At 40.1% G+C, this 15,408-nt stretch overlaps 1 protein-coding gene across 1 annotated transcript in view; it reads right to left on the bottom strand.

Annotated features, from left to right (window-relative positions):
* Positions 1–15,408, bottom strand: part of THSD4 (thrombospondin type 1 domain containing 4) — a 336,017-nt gene that overhangs the window by 251,882 nt on the left and 68,727 nt on the right. The window contains exon 6 of the mRNA XM_087744677.1: positions 2,660–2,762. Within this exon, the coding sequence (XP_087600803.1) occupies positions 2,660–2,762 (103 nt within the window). The remainder of the gene's footprint in view (positions 1–2,659; positions 2,763–15,408) is intronic.

Genomic DNA, 15,408 nt, shown 5'->3' with positions numbered 1-15,408 from the left:
GCATGTTTTAGATCCCCTGAGTCATCTTTCCTGGCACAGGGCAGGGTGAGTCAAAGCTGCTGTGTAGGAAGCAAGGAGATGGAGGTGGGCTGAGCTGGCTCAGCATTAGCTGTGTCTTATCAATAGCAGTTTGAAAAGGGATGCATCAAAGCTAATACATAATAAGTCCTTGGGACCATGCTGTAGGAGAAGTCATGCTGTCCGCAGAATATGCCTTCAGCCATGTGCTTGCTGGGGTACCAAGCTCTTTTCTGCCAAAATGCATGGCACAAAGTGCCAAAGTTGTACAGCTCTGAGACTTCCTTTTGGGCAACTTCACAATGCCGAACAGGGCTTTAATTAAAAGCATAGTATATACTGAATGTTCATAATTTGAGGTAAAGTACAGCTCTGCAAGTCTTCACTATACACACAACAGATAAAACCAGGACTGAGGCATGACTACATTAGCAACAAACATTATTAGATCAATTGGGAGTTAGATATGAACCCTACCTGAATCTGCACTGACTCATGTTGAGCTGTAAAAATAGGTAACATCAATTGTGGATCAAAGCGGCTCATCTAAAGGAACTACAGAGAGCGTGCTAGCATGCTAAGTAGCCATGGAAATGTCCATTTCTGGGTATAGGAAAAAGGAACTTCACACACTTGCAACACTCCTTGAGTCCCCTGAAAAATAAACAAGCAATGACTTCTAGTACTTCCTTCAGCACATCTTTGGAAGGGTCTTTATTGTTACAAACCAGGCATTTTGCCTTTGTGCAATGAGGCAAGGCACAGAACCCTGAAAGCTGGCTCAGAGAGAGCTATTCACACAACGCAGTCCAGCAAGGGGTTCCCTCAGTCCCCAAGAGCAATACAGTGACAGCAGCACGTGCTGTCTTCCAGCTGACACACCCAGCTGCAGCCCTACACAGCTGCGCTTTTCGCTGCTTTCACTTCAAAACTTAGTATCAGGCTCTATACTACGTGATAGACACGACCTCAGGTTATTAACAGCAAAAAATCCCCAGTAGCTATCATCCTTTTCTCCTTCTAAACCGATTAGGATGAAGGGAAGGGAAATAAAAACATGAGAACAAGGAGGAATCCCTCCATCATGAAAGAAACTTTGCCATTGCTTTTCCAAATCTCTTCTTTTGCCTCCCTTTTGGAGCTGGGAAAGCAACTTAGCACAATGAGTTGACGACTGAAGTAAAACATACACAGAACACTAATTGCCCCAGAGCAGATCACTGACACTGAAGATGCACATAATCAGGTAAATCTTGCCACTACGTCAATTTTAGGACATACAGGGGCAGGGCATTGCCATAAAGATAAATCATAGTACACTGAAGCCTTTATTTGTAATGAAGTCTTCTGGCAAAGAGAAATCCCTGCAGACACTGACTGTAAGACATTAAAAGCGATGCATTAAAACCGTAACATATTACTTCTATTTAATTGGGTGGCATTGTATTATATGTAGCTACTTACACAGAAGGCAATAAAAGCCATATTCAAGAGAGATTTTAAAAATACAGGTAAATTCTCTTCCTTCTGCTTTGTTCTTCTCAAATCTAGAAAGGATAAGTAGATGGGCCTATATCCTGCATTTCAAAATTTTAAGACTGTGCCTCCATTTGGAGGGGAGACATTGCACAGAACACGTGGTACAGGGCACACATAGCCTGTTGGTAAAGGAGTCTGTGGGTAATGAAGTCATCATTGGACTCCCCTACTAGTGATTCACGCCAGGTGACAGAATGGCCACAGGATAATAAAGACAGCTTGTCCACAGTATGCGTACATATTTCTCTATGCATAAATCCTCTTTGGTCTTTGAAGTTTTGTGGAAAACAACTTTTAAAAAATGTTAATTTAAAAAATGAGACATGAACTAAATTCCTCTGAATCCAGAGACATATTTGAAGAACAAATTATTTACCTCATAAATAATCATGAATCTCAACTGATGGGGGCGCAGCTCTTGTTTACAGAAAGGCAAACAAAATAAATAACTATTTCACAAAAGACGTTTCTGGAGAAAGGTTATAACCCCCAACTGACTGAGATTTTATCTTCCAAGGGTTAGGACTCTAGCAGGGTGGCAGACCACTACTAGCGCTGCTGCTGCTGCTCTGTGTTCCGGGACAATCAGTTCAACATGCAGCTGGGGAAGTCCATAGCACAGGATCCCTCCCATAGTCACCATCCCAACTATCAAACACACCGTTAGAAAACACAAATTAGACAGCCAGAGAGTCCTGAAATGAATGCAGAGGGACCATGAGTCACATGCTCAGTTGGCATAAGAAATTTTAACTCCGTTTACTGAAATGGAGCCATACTGAGCCTTTGTCATCAAAAATAAATACATAAAAAAAGAAAATAGTTAACAGTGTAGTAGCTGAAATACTGCTGCAACGCTATACAGAGCCAATGGTATACCATTCAAAGTAGGACTTACATGCTTTCATTCCTGTAAAATATAAGAAATATTGATGTGAGATTATCTACTTGTCTTACCATGAATAAATGCAGCAGACAAACAGAGCAAAATGAGCAAGACTCAAACAGTAAAAGCCTGATGGCTTCCACTGGGTAAAAACCACATTTGCCTTCCCAAAACACAATCTGTATAATAATGCAAAACCAAGTGGTCTTCCCTTACCTTCTGCAAAAGGTTCCCATTCATAAAATCGACCCATAAATGGCTTGTTATTGTATGATGCACATTGCACTTCTCTAATATTTCTGCTGCTTTCAGGACACGTCTGTTTAAATAAAAAAAACAGTCACATTATAATCAACAGCAATGTTATTATTACTTTCTTATTAATTCACTTTAGAAGGTTAACGAAGGCATTGCCAAATTCTAATCCAGATGAACGATATTAACATCAGAAGACTCCTTTTCTTTAAAACAGATAACAAACAGCGTGCTTTTAAGTAACAGTATCAAAAGTGCCTGCAGAAAAAAAATGAATTTGTGGAGTTTGTGGAGCCACAGTTCTACAAAAAAAGCAAATTTTTATTGAGCTGTCATTTTCCTCAGCAAAAAGATGACACTTCAAGATAAATTCAATAATTTAGATCCAAATAATTTCCTTTCCACAACAGCTTCACATTTTTCATTATTAATTTTCTGGGCTCAGATTCAACAGTTGAAACACTTAAATACATGCTTCCACAACTTATTAAAAGCTGGCCACACCAGCTTCTTATTCTCATCCTATGCTTCAATACTATATTACCGCTTTTTCTTTTTTATTTCCACATGCTGCTATTACAGTCATTGCATTACTTCGTATTTTAACTTGTGCCTTCAAAAGCTAGCTTCAGAGTTCTTGAAGCTAAATAATGGGAAGAGCTTCTTACGTACAGGCACGTGCGTGAACACACACACACACACGTATTGAGGCAGGGCAAATTTTACAGATAGAATGAACATCTTTTATTAGGTCACCTGCAATGCAAGCCTTTGGCAGACAAGCCTTGTTTAGATGTGAAGCAGATTCCAAAAGTAAATACAAGTTAAATACTTAAATACTTAATTGCTTTGTTCTGCCTGTATCCTCACACTACAGCAGTTACAGCAAAAGACTACGCTGTGTGTGGGCACACACAAAGGGGAGAAAAATTGCTGGAAAAGGCAGGGGTTAATTAGAACAATTTCTATGCTTGGAGAAAATAGACGAGCTTTGGTCACAGATGCATTTTTTCAGGTAGCCTTTAGATGATCAAAATGGCTCGTAAAAACACTATTCAAGAACAGCAGAAACCACATGAAGAACTGGACTAGAACAGCAGAGTATTTTTTCTATAGGAGACAGATTTCAAGGGAAAACTAGAGACAATATTATATGAAAGCAGCATGGCTAAATAATTGTGTTTTTGAAAGGAACAACAAGAGAATCAGTAAGAAGAGCTCTTATTGCAACTGCAAGTCAGTTCTCTTATATTTGTACAGAGGGAAAGATCGGTCGCCTTTGCAGTGAAAGCCAGCACGCCAGAGGTCCCAGAGGAGTTCTTGCTTTGTATCCACTATCTATCTATGAAGATGTCTGTAACTGGATCAGTGAGACGTCAAAGTCAAGAGTTTTCAAGTGGGCTATAAACCGTACCAAAAACATGCCTGGGGGAAGGTTCATGGACTACTTTATTTTCCATTAGAATCACGGTAACAAATCTTCTAGAATAAACACTGTTTCTGGCCAAACCGCCATCTGTGCTTTGTTCGCCCACCCTTCTGAGATCTCCAAGTACATGCAAATATTGTTTTCCTCAATAAATCCTCTAATGAAAAAAAACAAACAAAAAAGCTTCCCTGAAAATAGGACCATGAGCCACCAAACTACATTGGAAGGGTGGGACCAAAGTCCTTCTAGTGCCAAATGCAGAAAGCAAAGCTACATTCCCACAACTGAAATACGCATCCTTACATCTGTGACCCAGCAATGCAGCAAGGGTAATTCAGCCACAACGACCAACCAACCAAGGCTAGGAAGCTTACATTTTTCATGGAAACCAATTATAGCACATATCCTAAAGGTGAAGGGATAGAACCTGAGCTGGCATTAATTAAGGTCACTACATTAAATTACAGCAGAATGACATCAGTTTGCACCAGCAAAGAGCCCAGCCTGAAGGGTTTCTTTTTGGAACGCTTTTCCCTTTTTTTTGGCACATGTTTTCTGACAGTCTATTGTGAAGTTTTGTTGTTTCTTGTTTTTCCTTTTCTAAGCCTTGAGTTCGTGCTCTTGTGTACCAGTATTTCTGGCTCATAAACCATTTCCTGTACACCCTGTTCATACCAACTGCAGACAACGTATGAATAAAAAGATCAAAATATTCATTGTTATTGCCAAAAAATAGTGACACCCGCCCCTTCTAAGATCATTTTTATATAGCTACAATTTCTGTTTTTAAACTTACTGAAAGTTGCCCACAGGACAGAGGCCCCATTGCTTTAAAGCAGGACAAAGGACTGACAAATACACTAAAGACTCTGTGGATCAAGCCGAAATCAGAAGAAAAGGCTAACTCAGTAACATCTCTGCTACTTTAAAAGTCCCAACTTAGATGTCCTTCCTCCATTTCTTTCGTCAAACTGTAATTACAAAATAAAATTTTGAGTAAAAATTTGAGAGAGTGACCTGGTCTGCAAAAACTCTTTGCTTTATTCTTTATACAGATTATACTCATTTTTATTTTTAAATGTCTTTTTAAAATAGTTTATGAAAGAGTTAACTACAAGGCGCAACTAGTCAAACTTACTACAGTTTATGAATCACCAAGGCTTAAAAGAGTTATACTGTATGTATATACTAGCTAACATCTATACATCATTTATTAACCCCACCTAAATTCTTAGCGCATAGCTGAACAAAATGACGGTTTTATGCTGCCTACTGCTCAGTGTCCTTGAAAATGAAATCCTTGAGCCTTTCTCAGAAGAGCTAAGAATTCCTCTTGGCCTCTCTGGCTTTTTAGTACATCTTTTACACTGTTATCGCTAAAAGGAGAAAGCATGACCCTGTACAATCAAAAGTGAAACTTTAGCATAGGGGTTTCTGCAGATCCTCATTTTTCATCTATTCCCTGAGAGCACAACCTATTTTACACTTTTATTTAATTACTATTTCTGTCACAAACACGTATAACTTGACTATAAAACTCCCAAAAGACAGCAACGAGCATCTGTGATGAGAAGATGACAACCCCAAAGAAAGCTCATATTGACAATGTCTAACAGTTGTACCTTAGAGAGTTCATCATTTGCTTCCCAGCTCACACATACGGCTGGGAGATACTGGAAGACGACTGAGGACAAAGCCAGCCTTTCCCATAGCACCATCCCCTGGAGCGTGTGGTCTCCGTCATGCAGCAGGTCACACCTGCCCATGACAGCGTCCCTACACCCTTCCTGGCCCTCTGCCAAACAAATAGCAATTTTGCTTTAAAAAGCTGGCATGTTGGCATGTTTACAGATGAAGAATGTTCCTGTGGCTAAGCCAGAGTACTAGGATTTAAACAACCTGGATCTCTTTCCAAAATCTTCCAGAGGCTTTCGGAATGAACTTTGCTAAAATATTTAACCTTATTGTGTGATTCTCCCCCGGTTCCCCTTCAGTGACATGAGGGCATTAGGATCATGCCGCCTGGTAGGGACTTGAAAATTTTTTTGAAAACAAAATGTTGACTTTGATTCATTGTTTTGTTAATGACAGATCTGGAATTTCATTTTTTCCTCAAAAACTTCATTTTGTTTTGTGATTACTGAGGGAGTTATCTGAAGTTTTTCATAGAGGTTTTGATATAAAAACAGGATGACCCCTTTGGACATTTGTAAAAGAAGAAATAAAATCTCCTTTTGAAACCAGGTCTGTAGAGGCTAGATCAGGAAAAAAGATACGTTGCATTTACTAAGATAAATCTCAGATTCCATTGTGTAGAGGCAGATATAAATTATCTAGAAAACTACACTGTATGCTGGGAGAAGGGGTTTTTTATTATTATTCAGTTGTGCACTATAAAATTAGAAACAGCATCTAGAATCCATAATTTTCTATGGTTTTAGATGACGTCTCTCCTACTTAAAATATGCTGCTTGGAAAAAACAATGCTGTAAATTAAGCATGCAGGACTTTATTCAGCTAAATACCTTCAAAGTGCTGGACATTTTCACACAAGGTAAGACACTGTCTGAGCTTCCACTGCTGCAGTTTGATACAGCTGTTTCAATGCGTATGACATCTTGGCCAACTTTTCTTCCTGTGCTTTCAGAATGTGATATTAACAGCAGCAGCGCAGCACAGCACTGCGTTGATGAGGCAGGCAGTACTTAAGACAAAACATTTTAGAAGTATCCCTTTGTGTTTTGGGACCTCAGGCCAAATTTCGTGAAATGCACTGTGTCTGCAGTTGACAGAAACTTTGCACTTCTGAAACAGTAGCTTTATTTCTGCCTCAATTTCATCTGAGATACGCAGGTATGAAAGTATTCTGAGGGACAGCAACACACAGTATCTCTGTCATGTACCATTACAGCTTTCTTAAAATGAGCTGCTAGTACAGCTAAGACTGCAAAACAAAGAAACCACCCCACTTGCTTTTTAGCTTTTGGGAAACATTCAAAAAGCACAGGTTTTTAACAAGTCTTTGACACTTCAGTTAATTAATGAAGTGTTGGCAAAACACCAGAAAATTATCAGTCTGCCAGCAGATGTGCGCTCACACTGGATGCCTGCCTGCCATTAGCAAAGCTGTTTCAAAGCTGCACTGAGATAATGCACTTCTGGAAATGCATAAATGGGCCATTTTGATCCTGAAACCAGCTCTAAAGGCATTTAAAACATTGACTAAGATTTTTGGCACTGTTTCATTCTTATCACCTACAGTAACTGGCAAACTCTTTTTTCCAAGGCCCCATAGTCCTTCTGGATTCTCCAGGCTCAGGCATAACTCATAATTAATATTTTCTATGTGTGCAATACTAGATATTAAGTTAAGTCCAAGTAATCTAGTTGTACTCTAGTTTTCATTTCTGCAGTGGTTCTATCTAATCATATTAATCCTTTGACATTACAAAGGATAAACACATCTCCAAAGAAAAATAAAATACCTAAAACATTTCTTTCTGAAAGAGTAATCTGAAGATTCTTCTTTCATTTTCAGAACATACTCTTAAAAGTGGCATGTCCTTGCAATATGCATACTATATAAATTCCAATTCTTTACACAACAATCCACCATGTCTGCGGTGAACTTCTGCTCTGAAGTGCTGGTGCCTTGTTCCTCCTGAAACATATGGGAGTTCCATGCCCATATCTGAAAGCAGAATCTGGGGTCCTTCAAATTTTAATTCTTCTGCTGAGTTGTTTCTCTCTGCATTGCCAAGGACCACGCACGCCCCTATAACTGTTACTTAGAATCAAGGCAACTTACTTTTGTCTAGCTGAACACACACTGAAAGACAGCAACAGATCCATTTAAACTACTGGAGACTCTTTTATTCCCCCAATAGTTCTAATTTTTAAAAATGGTAACAGAACATGAAGACAATTGTCTGCCAACTAAAAAAAGAAATAAGATATATTAAATGTGTCTTGATATCTGTGGCACAAAATATCAGGCAGATTTTTTTATTAAAATGGAATTGATGCTTCTGAAAAACAAAAATATGCAAGAAACTTTAAAATGCAAAATTTTAAAAATTATGTGAAGAACAGCCCTGCAGTAAAAATAGTGCTAGCCAGCTCTAGTTACAGTCCATGACCACAGACAGTACACTATAAATGTCTGGCTTGACAGGGAATGAAAATTAACATCTGTGAATGCAGCAGTATCTGGACAAGTTTGAGGAATGAGCACCTGTGTTGCCGAAATCTCAGCACTGCCTCCAGCGATGAATTTACACCTACATGTCTGTTGCAATGGAGATTAGGCTTAGTTATGACAATCATCATAAACTACTAACTTCCTTTACTAACCAGAGAGAGATTCTGAAGCGATGCAGAGTCTAAAGGAGCAAGTAGTACAGGGTCACAGCCTTTCTCTTTTCCCTCACTGCTTTCAAGGGGCTGCCTGTCGTAGACGGAAAAGACCTTGGATGTGTGTACAATACAAAATCATTCTATTTCTGCCCAGATCCCATTCAGCTAGCAACGAGCTTGTGTTTGGAACAAGGAAGATGGTCCGTGGCAGAGCTGCACAGCGGGGTGCCTGCCTTTCCCAAGGTACGTGCTGGCTCCCACTGCCATGAGTAAGGGAACTGCTACCATCTCACTCTGGAACTTAAGAACCCTTTTTTCCATTAATGATTTCGGCTTTGCACCAAGAAAGTCCCCTGAATTTAACTAGAAAAGTCTTTGAAGTGTTACCCAAACCTAATCTTTATTAACTTTGCAATGTATCAGACAAATAAGGCACTAAGGCATAACGTGGCAAGTGCATCTACTACTGCTTTACCTTTTTTCCCTTCCATAGCACTTCACAGCTGAAAACACAATATGTCTAATAATGGGGAAGAAAGATCAACCAAACAGATGGAAAAAGAAGTATTTCTGCTTAACTTCACGGGTTTGTGGCTTTTTTTAAATTCTCACTGACAGACCCATCTGATTAGACTGAAATAACTTAAGATCTTCAAGAACTTGTAATAGATTCAACGCCAGCTTTGGTTTTAAATAAAATGTTAGCTGCTCATCCATCCCACACAAGGCACCTATGCTGATCTAATGTGCATGACTGGAAGCATTTGGCACTATAAGCTTAGGAGAGGCTCACCAAAGAGCTATAGTAGGAAAATTAACAGTACAGTTCCTCAGTAGTACCAAAAACGTGTCAAGAAAATCATTCATTTCTGTTTATTGCTAAAATTTTACAAATGCTATTAAAAAAAAAAAAAACAAACAAAACACAACCAACCGACCAAACAAAAAAACAATCTGAGAAAAAATAATTGGTTTCTATAACATCTAAGTTTAACAATTAGAAAATAGAAGACAAATACTGAAAACAGACCATGCTGGAACAGAGTATCATCTGGTGTAAAGTGATATGCAAGTATGCTATGGAAGTCAGAGCTATGTCAATTCACACCTGCCAACGATCTAGCTGGTTGACTCTTGCTGGTCTTTTTTTGATCCTGCAAAAGACCAGATGACTATCAACTCATTCCAAAGCCACTTTTTCAAAATGTAGTTACTATTTTACTGTCCCAAATTTCTTTTAGTGCCCAGTTCCCCAAGCGAAGAAGTACTTTAGTATCAAGACTGGAATGCACATAGGATGTTCTTTACATGATCCCAATCAAGCATCAAAAGCTTGGCATTTGCAACAGAAGTCATAACGACTTTGTACAACGGCTGTTCTCAGTCTCAGCAGTGGTATCATTTTTCTATATAAATATGCTGCATAAAAGAATCCACCAAATACAAGAATCCCTCCATTCAAATATCTATTTATAGAAACACTACATAATGCTCAAGGTGCTTAAACTGCACACTATTGCCTCATTTAATGGGAAATCAATGAAAAGTTCTTTCCATTTGACACAACCTGGCTCAAAGTCTGAAGAATGCCTTAACATGGAAGCTTTCAGCCTTGCTGCAGATTCAGTGTCTCATCTGTCTACATTGTTCAAATACACCTGAAAAATAGAGCATGTTTTAATAGTCCTCCTCAGAAAATGTGAGGTTTATGTACTAAGGATAGTTGCTTTAATATAGTAGTAGTAGTATTCTTTATACTAGAAAAATCGGCCACTCCAAAACCCTTTTTGAAAGGCACCACCAGTATCAGCTTTGGAAGACCCCAAGACAAACTCATAATTGATGCAAGTCTAGTGAAATCAACAGACTTAAAGCAAAGATGATATATCTAGCCCTTGTAGTTTGTAGAAGATTATGCCAATGTGATAAAACCATCTACTCCAAGGTTTCCAGCAGTATTTAATTTCACTTTTAAAAAACATTGTTCTTGAAGCAGCCTATTCTTCCTGGGGTGCAGTCTTTATGTCACATAGGTTTCACTACTTTACTCTTTTATTCTACCAGCTTCATCAGTACATGGGAATAATCCTCTACCAGTTTTCTATACGAAAGCCTCATCAATTTAAATGGAAATTCAATTGCATGCATTCCATTTAAATGACCAGCCTTTGTGTGGGAGGAGGGACTACCTGAATGGTTCCAGCAGAAGGACTGAAAGTTTAGGGAAGTTTCTGATTTGTATTACCATCATATTCCACTATTCAATTAAAAATTCTTATTACAGCAATAATCACAATATTCTTAGAGAAGGATCTCTATTGTAAGTGACAACCAGGCAACAGAAATGTTTATGCAGTGTTATATGAGGCAGAAATGTACAGGCACAAATGTACAGATGTTACATCTAGGGTGAATTCTGGTAAGTCCGTTGAGAGAATGCATTTTGTTCTTTCTTGTTAAAAAAAAAAAAAAAAAAAAAAAAAAAAAAGAAAAAAGACCCACAATGTGGAACAATTTGTTTTCCACAAAAAGTGAACAGTGGTAGAGCACCGTACATGTAGCTTAAAAATGACTGAGTTTGCAGGAGCCAAGTGTAACAAATTACAGCATTATTCATATTTCGGAGTTCTTATTTCCATCAAAAATGAGTTTCTGATACAACACACTTACACTGTTTCTGCAATACATTCTTTATTCCTAGGTTATACTACTTAAAAGAAAAAAAAAAAAGGCACCTTAAACTAACTAGCAGATATATTTACCATATTTTGTAATGCTTTGGTATAGCTACAGCTGGTAGCACTGTCCATTTACTTATGAGTTCGTCAAACTTTAAGCGTTCAGACTAAAACTTTCCGCTCCTGGTATCTGTCTCATTTTTGACTGAAGTATTTCATCCAAGAATGAGTCTGAAGGAAAACAAGAGGGGAGAAGTGTTTTATTTTTTTCCCATGCTTCAAATATTCTGATAATTTTTTTTTCAAAATATAAGTGCCTGATTTATTTTAATGAGTGAAATGAAGTCAGACAGGAAAGTGGGTTTGTTTTTTTTTTTTTTTTTCAAGAATGCATCTTCTGCCTTTTATATGGAAATCTACCCAAATATATCCAGGCAACAAGATTTTGAAAAAACTGCTGATAATCATACATTGTACACGTTCAGTCAAAACTTATTAAAGTTTTGCAGCTAAGCTACTGGAACAATCTGTTTACAAGAAGCGTGTTCCACATCTGATGCTAAAAGAGGCTGAGAAGTTTTCCAGCAATTATTGGTATGTGCTCCTGAGGTCTGTATTAGGGGCAGTCACTGGAAATGAAAACAAGACATCTCTCTCTTCTGCTCTTAATAACCCCTTGAGCCTGTTGCAAGCAGCATGGACAAAGCAAGGAAGCAGCCTAATACAAACGCCTGTACCTAAAATGCATGGAATACTTTGGAAAAACTTGGATAAATCTTGGGACTGGGATTCAAGAGATAAGACTGGATGAGCAAGCCAGCTGAAGAAGGTACTGAGAAGAAGAAAGTGAAACTGGATGAAACTGGAAAGAAGCTGGGGAACCTAAGTAGAAGAAGGAGAGACTGGAGACAGAAGAGATGGCAAATATTAGTCAAGGTACTAAGTGAGAAGTGTGACTGAGCAAGACAATACAGTGGGACAGCTTCTGCTAGAGGGAAGGAGCAGAGATGGGCTGTCTTTGGAGGAATGGCAGAAACGCCTGTGGTGAGAAAAACCTATGAACACCATGGCAAAGCATTTTCATTGCCCTGTAGGACTAGTAGAGTATAAATTCCTTCTACCATTAGCTCAACTGCAATGGTCTGATGAGTCCTGTGAATAGTGACGTATTCACATGATGGCATTCTGGTTTTGAAGGCTTTTTTGGTTTTGTTTTAAAACTATAAAGTTACATACAGTAAGTCACAGGACATTAAAAGAATGTTTAACCTCAACTTAGAAGAGACTGTCCATGCAATTACTATATAATTTGGCTCTTTTTGCCTGTGAGGTCCATTCTCAACTATATGATTACATACTATTTTTTCCATATGATCTATGACTCATTCAGTGTGCAGAATGGACTTACTCTAGGGATGAACAGGGAATGTTAAGTTAGAAGAGTTATTATATAATCTCTGTCTCATTCACTGTAGAAGCTAGTAGGTATACAACAGACAGACAGAATGAGGAACATGAAAGATGGCCTGCAGTTTCTGGAACTAGCTACTCTACCAGTTTGGGGAAAAAATGTCACCTATGGTGCAATTTACTTAATCCAATCCTTTCTCAGTTTGTGAGCTACGTACTTTCCGTTTTGGGTGTCTGACTGAAATCCTCTGGATCTGATTTGCAGATGAGCTGCCAAATCATAATTACAGTTTTGGCCAATGCAAATTTTGCTTTGACTATTGTCAAGTAATAAATATGATACTGAACACAGAAAAAAAAAAAAATCCAATCCCAATCACTCAACATGGGGCATTAAATTATTGAACGCTTCTTTTAAACCTCATTCTTCCTTATCTCAGCTCCCTTTCTTACAATAGAGATCAGATCTTGCTATCACACAGCAGCTTTGTGAATGTTAAATCAGACACTACGGTACTAGTATCAACGACCAGTCCTTAGAGAAGCCATTTTTTCTCATCTTCTGAAAGGAGCTTCTTTAAGGCAGAGAATCAAAGCCTGAATAACAAAGAGAATAACATTGAGAAGTGTATCACTAATAATTAAGCTGTTGATACATGCAGGGTCCCTCGGGTAAAATAATATATTTTCAGGTAATTAAATAATTTTCTTAACACAGAAGAGTTTGCATCATAGAATCATTAAGGTTGGAAAGGACCTCTGAGATCATCAAGTCTAACCTGTTAACCTAACTGCCTGGTCCACCTCTAAACCATGTCCCTAAGCACCACATTCACACGTTTTTTGAACACTTCCAGGGACTGAGATTGCACCACTTCCCTGGGCAGTCTCTTCCAATGCCTAACCACTCTCTCTGTGAAGAAATTTTTCCTAATATCTAATCTAAATCTCCCCTGGCACAACTTGAGGCCATTTCCTCTTGTCCTATCACTTGTTACTTGGAAGAAGAGACCAACCCCCACCTCGCTACAACCTCCTTTCAGGTAGTTGTAGAGAGCAATAAGGTCTCCCCTCAGCCTCCTCTTCTCCAAACTAAACAACCCCAGCTCCCTCAGCCGCTCCTCATAAGACTTGTGCTCTAGACCCTTCACCAACTTCATTGCCCTTCTCTGGACACGCTCCAGCACCTCAATGTCCTTCTTGGAGTGAGGGGCCCAAAACCGAACACAGTACTCGAGGTGCGGCCTCACCAGTGCCCAGTACAGGGGCACTATCACCTCCCTGGTCCTGCTGGCCACACTATTCCTGATACAAGCCAGGATGCCATTGGCCTTCTTGGCCACCTGAGCACGCTGCTGGCTCATGTTCAGGTGCCTGTCAACCAACACCCCCAGGTCCTTTTCCGCCAGACAGCTCTCCAGCTGCTCTTCCCCAAGCCTGTAGCGTTGCATGGGGTTGTTGTGACCCAAGTGCAGGACCCAGCACTGAGCTTTGTTGAACCTCTTACAGTTGGCCCCAGTCCATCGATCCAGCCTGCCCAGGTCCCTCCGTAGAGCCTTCCTACTCTCCAGCAGATCAACACTTCCACCCAACTTGGTGTCATCTGCAAACTTACTGAGGGTGCACTCAATCCCCTCATCCAGATCTTCAATGAAGATATTAAACAGGACCGGCCCCAACACTGAGCCCTGGGGAACACCACTTGTGACCGGCTGCCAACTGGATTTGACTCCATTCACCACCACTCTCTGGGCTCGGCCATCCAGCCAGTTTTTAACCTAGCACAGAGTGCACTTATCCAAGCCGTGAGCAGCCAGCTTCTCCAGGAGAATGCTGTGGGAGACAGTGTCAAAGGCCTTACTAAAGTCCAGGTAGACAACATCCACAGCCTTCCCCTCATCCTCTAAGCGGGTCACCTTGTCATAGAAGGAGATCAGGCTGGTCAAGCAGGATCTTCCCTTCATGAACCCATGCTGGCTGGGCCTGATCCCCTGGTTGTCCTGCACGTGCCGCATGATGGCACTCAAGATGAAATGCTCCATGACCTTTCCCAGCACTGAGGTCAGGCTGACAGGCCTGTAGTTACCCGGATCCTCCTTCCGACCCTTCTTGTAGATGGGTGTCACATTTGCTAACTTTCAGTTACCCGGGACCTCCCCGTTTGACCAGGACTGCTGGTAAATGATGGGAAGTAGCTTGGCAAGCTCCTCTTCCAGCTCCCTCAGTATCCTTGGGTGGATCCCATCTGGTCCCATAGGTTTGTGGAAGAGCAGGTCGCTAACTGTTACCTCTTTGAATACTGGTGCTTCATTCTGCTTCCCATCTCCATCTCCCAGCTCAGGGGGCTGAATACCCTGAGGATAACCAGTCTGAGTGTTAAAGACAGAGGCAAAAAAGGCATTAAGTACCTCAGCCTTCTCCTCATCCTTTGTGGCGATGTCTCCCTCCACATCCAACAAAGGACGGAGATTCGCCTTGGCCCTGCTTTTGTTGCTGATATATTTGTAAAAAAATTTTTTGTTATCCTTAACTGCAGTGGCCAGTTTAAGTTCTAGACGGGCCTTTGCCCTTCTAATTTTTTCCCTGCATAATCTAACAATATCCTTGTAGTCTTCCTGAGTTGCCTGTCCCTTCTTCCAAAGATGGTAAACTGTCTTTTTTTTTTTTTCCTGAGTTCCAGCCAAAGCTCCCTGTTCAGCCAGGCCAGTCTTCTCCCCCGCCTGCTCATCTTTCGGCACATGGGGACAGCCTGCTCCTGCCCCTTTAAGACTTCCTTCTTGAAAAATGTCCAGCCTTCCTGGACCCCTTTGCCCTTCAGGACTGCCTCCCAAGGGACT

Source organism: Nipponia nippon, unplaced genomic scaffold, assembly GCF_047370975.1.
Source record: "Nipponia nippon isolate SJK-2023a ecotype South Korea unplaced genomic scaffold, ASM4737097v1 scaffold_9, whole genome shotgun sequence".
Classification (NCBI taxonomy): Eukaryota; Metazoa; Chordata; class Aves; order Pelecaniformes; family Threskiornithidae; genus Nipponia; species Nipponia nippon.
The sequence above is the reverse complement of the archived record's forward strand: the minus strand, read 5'-3'. Positions and strand labels throughout refer to the sequence as shown.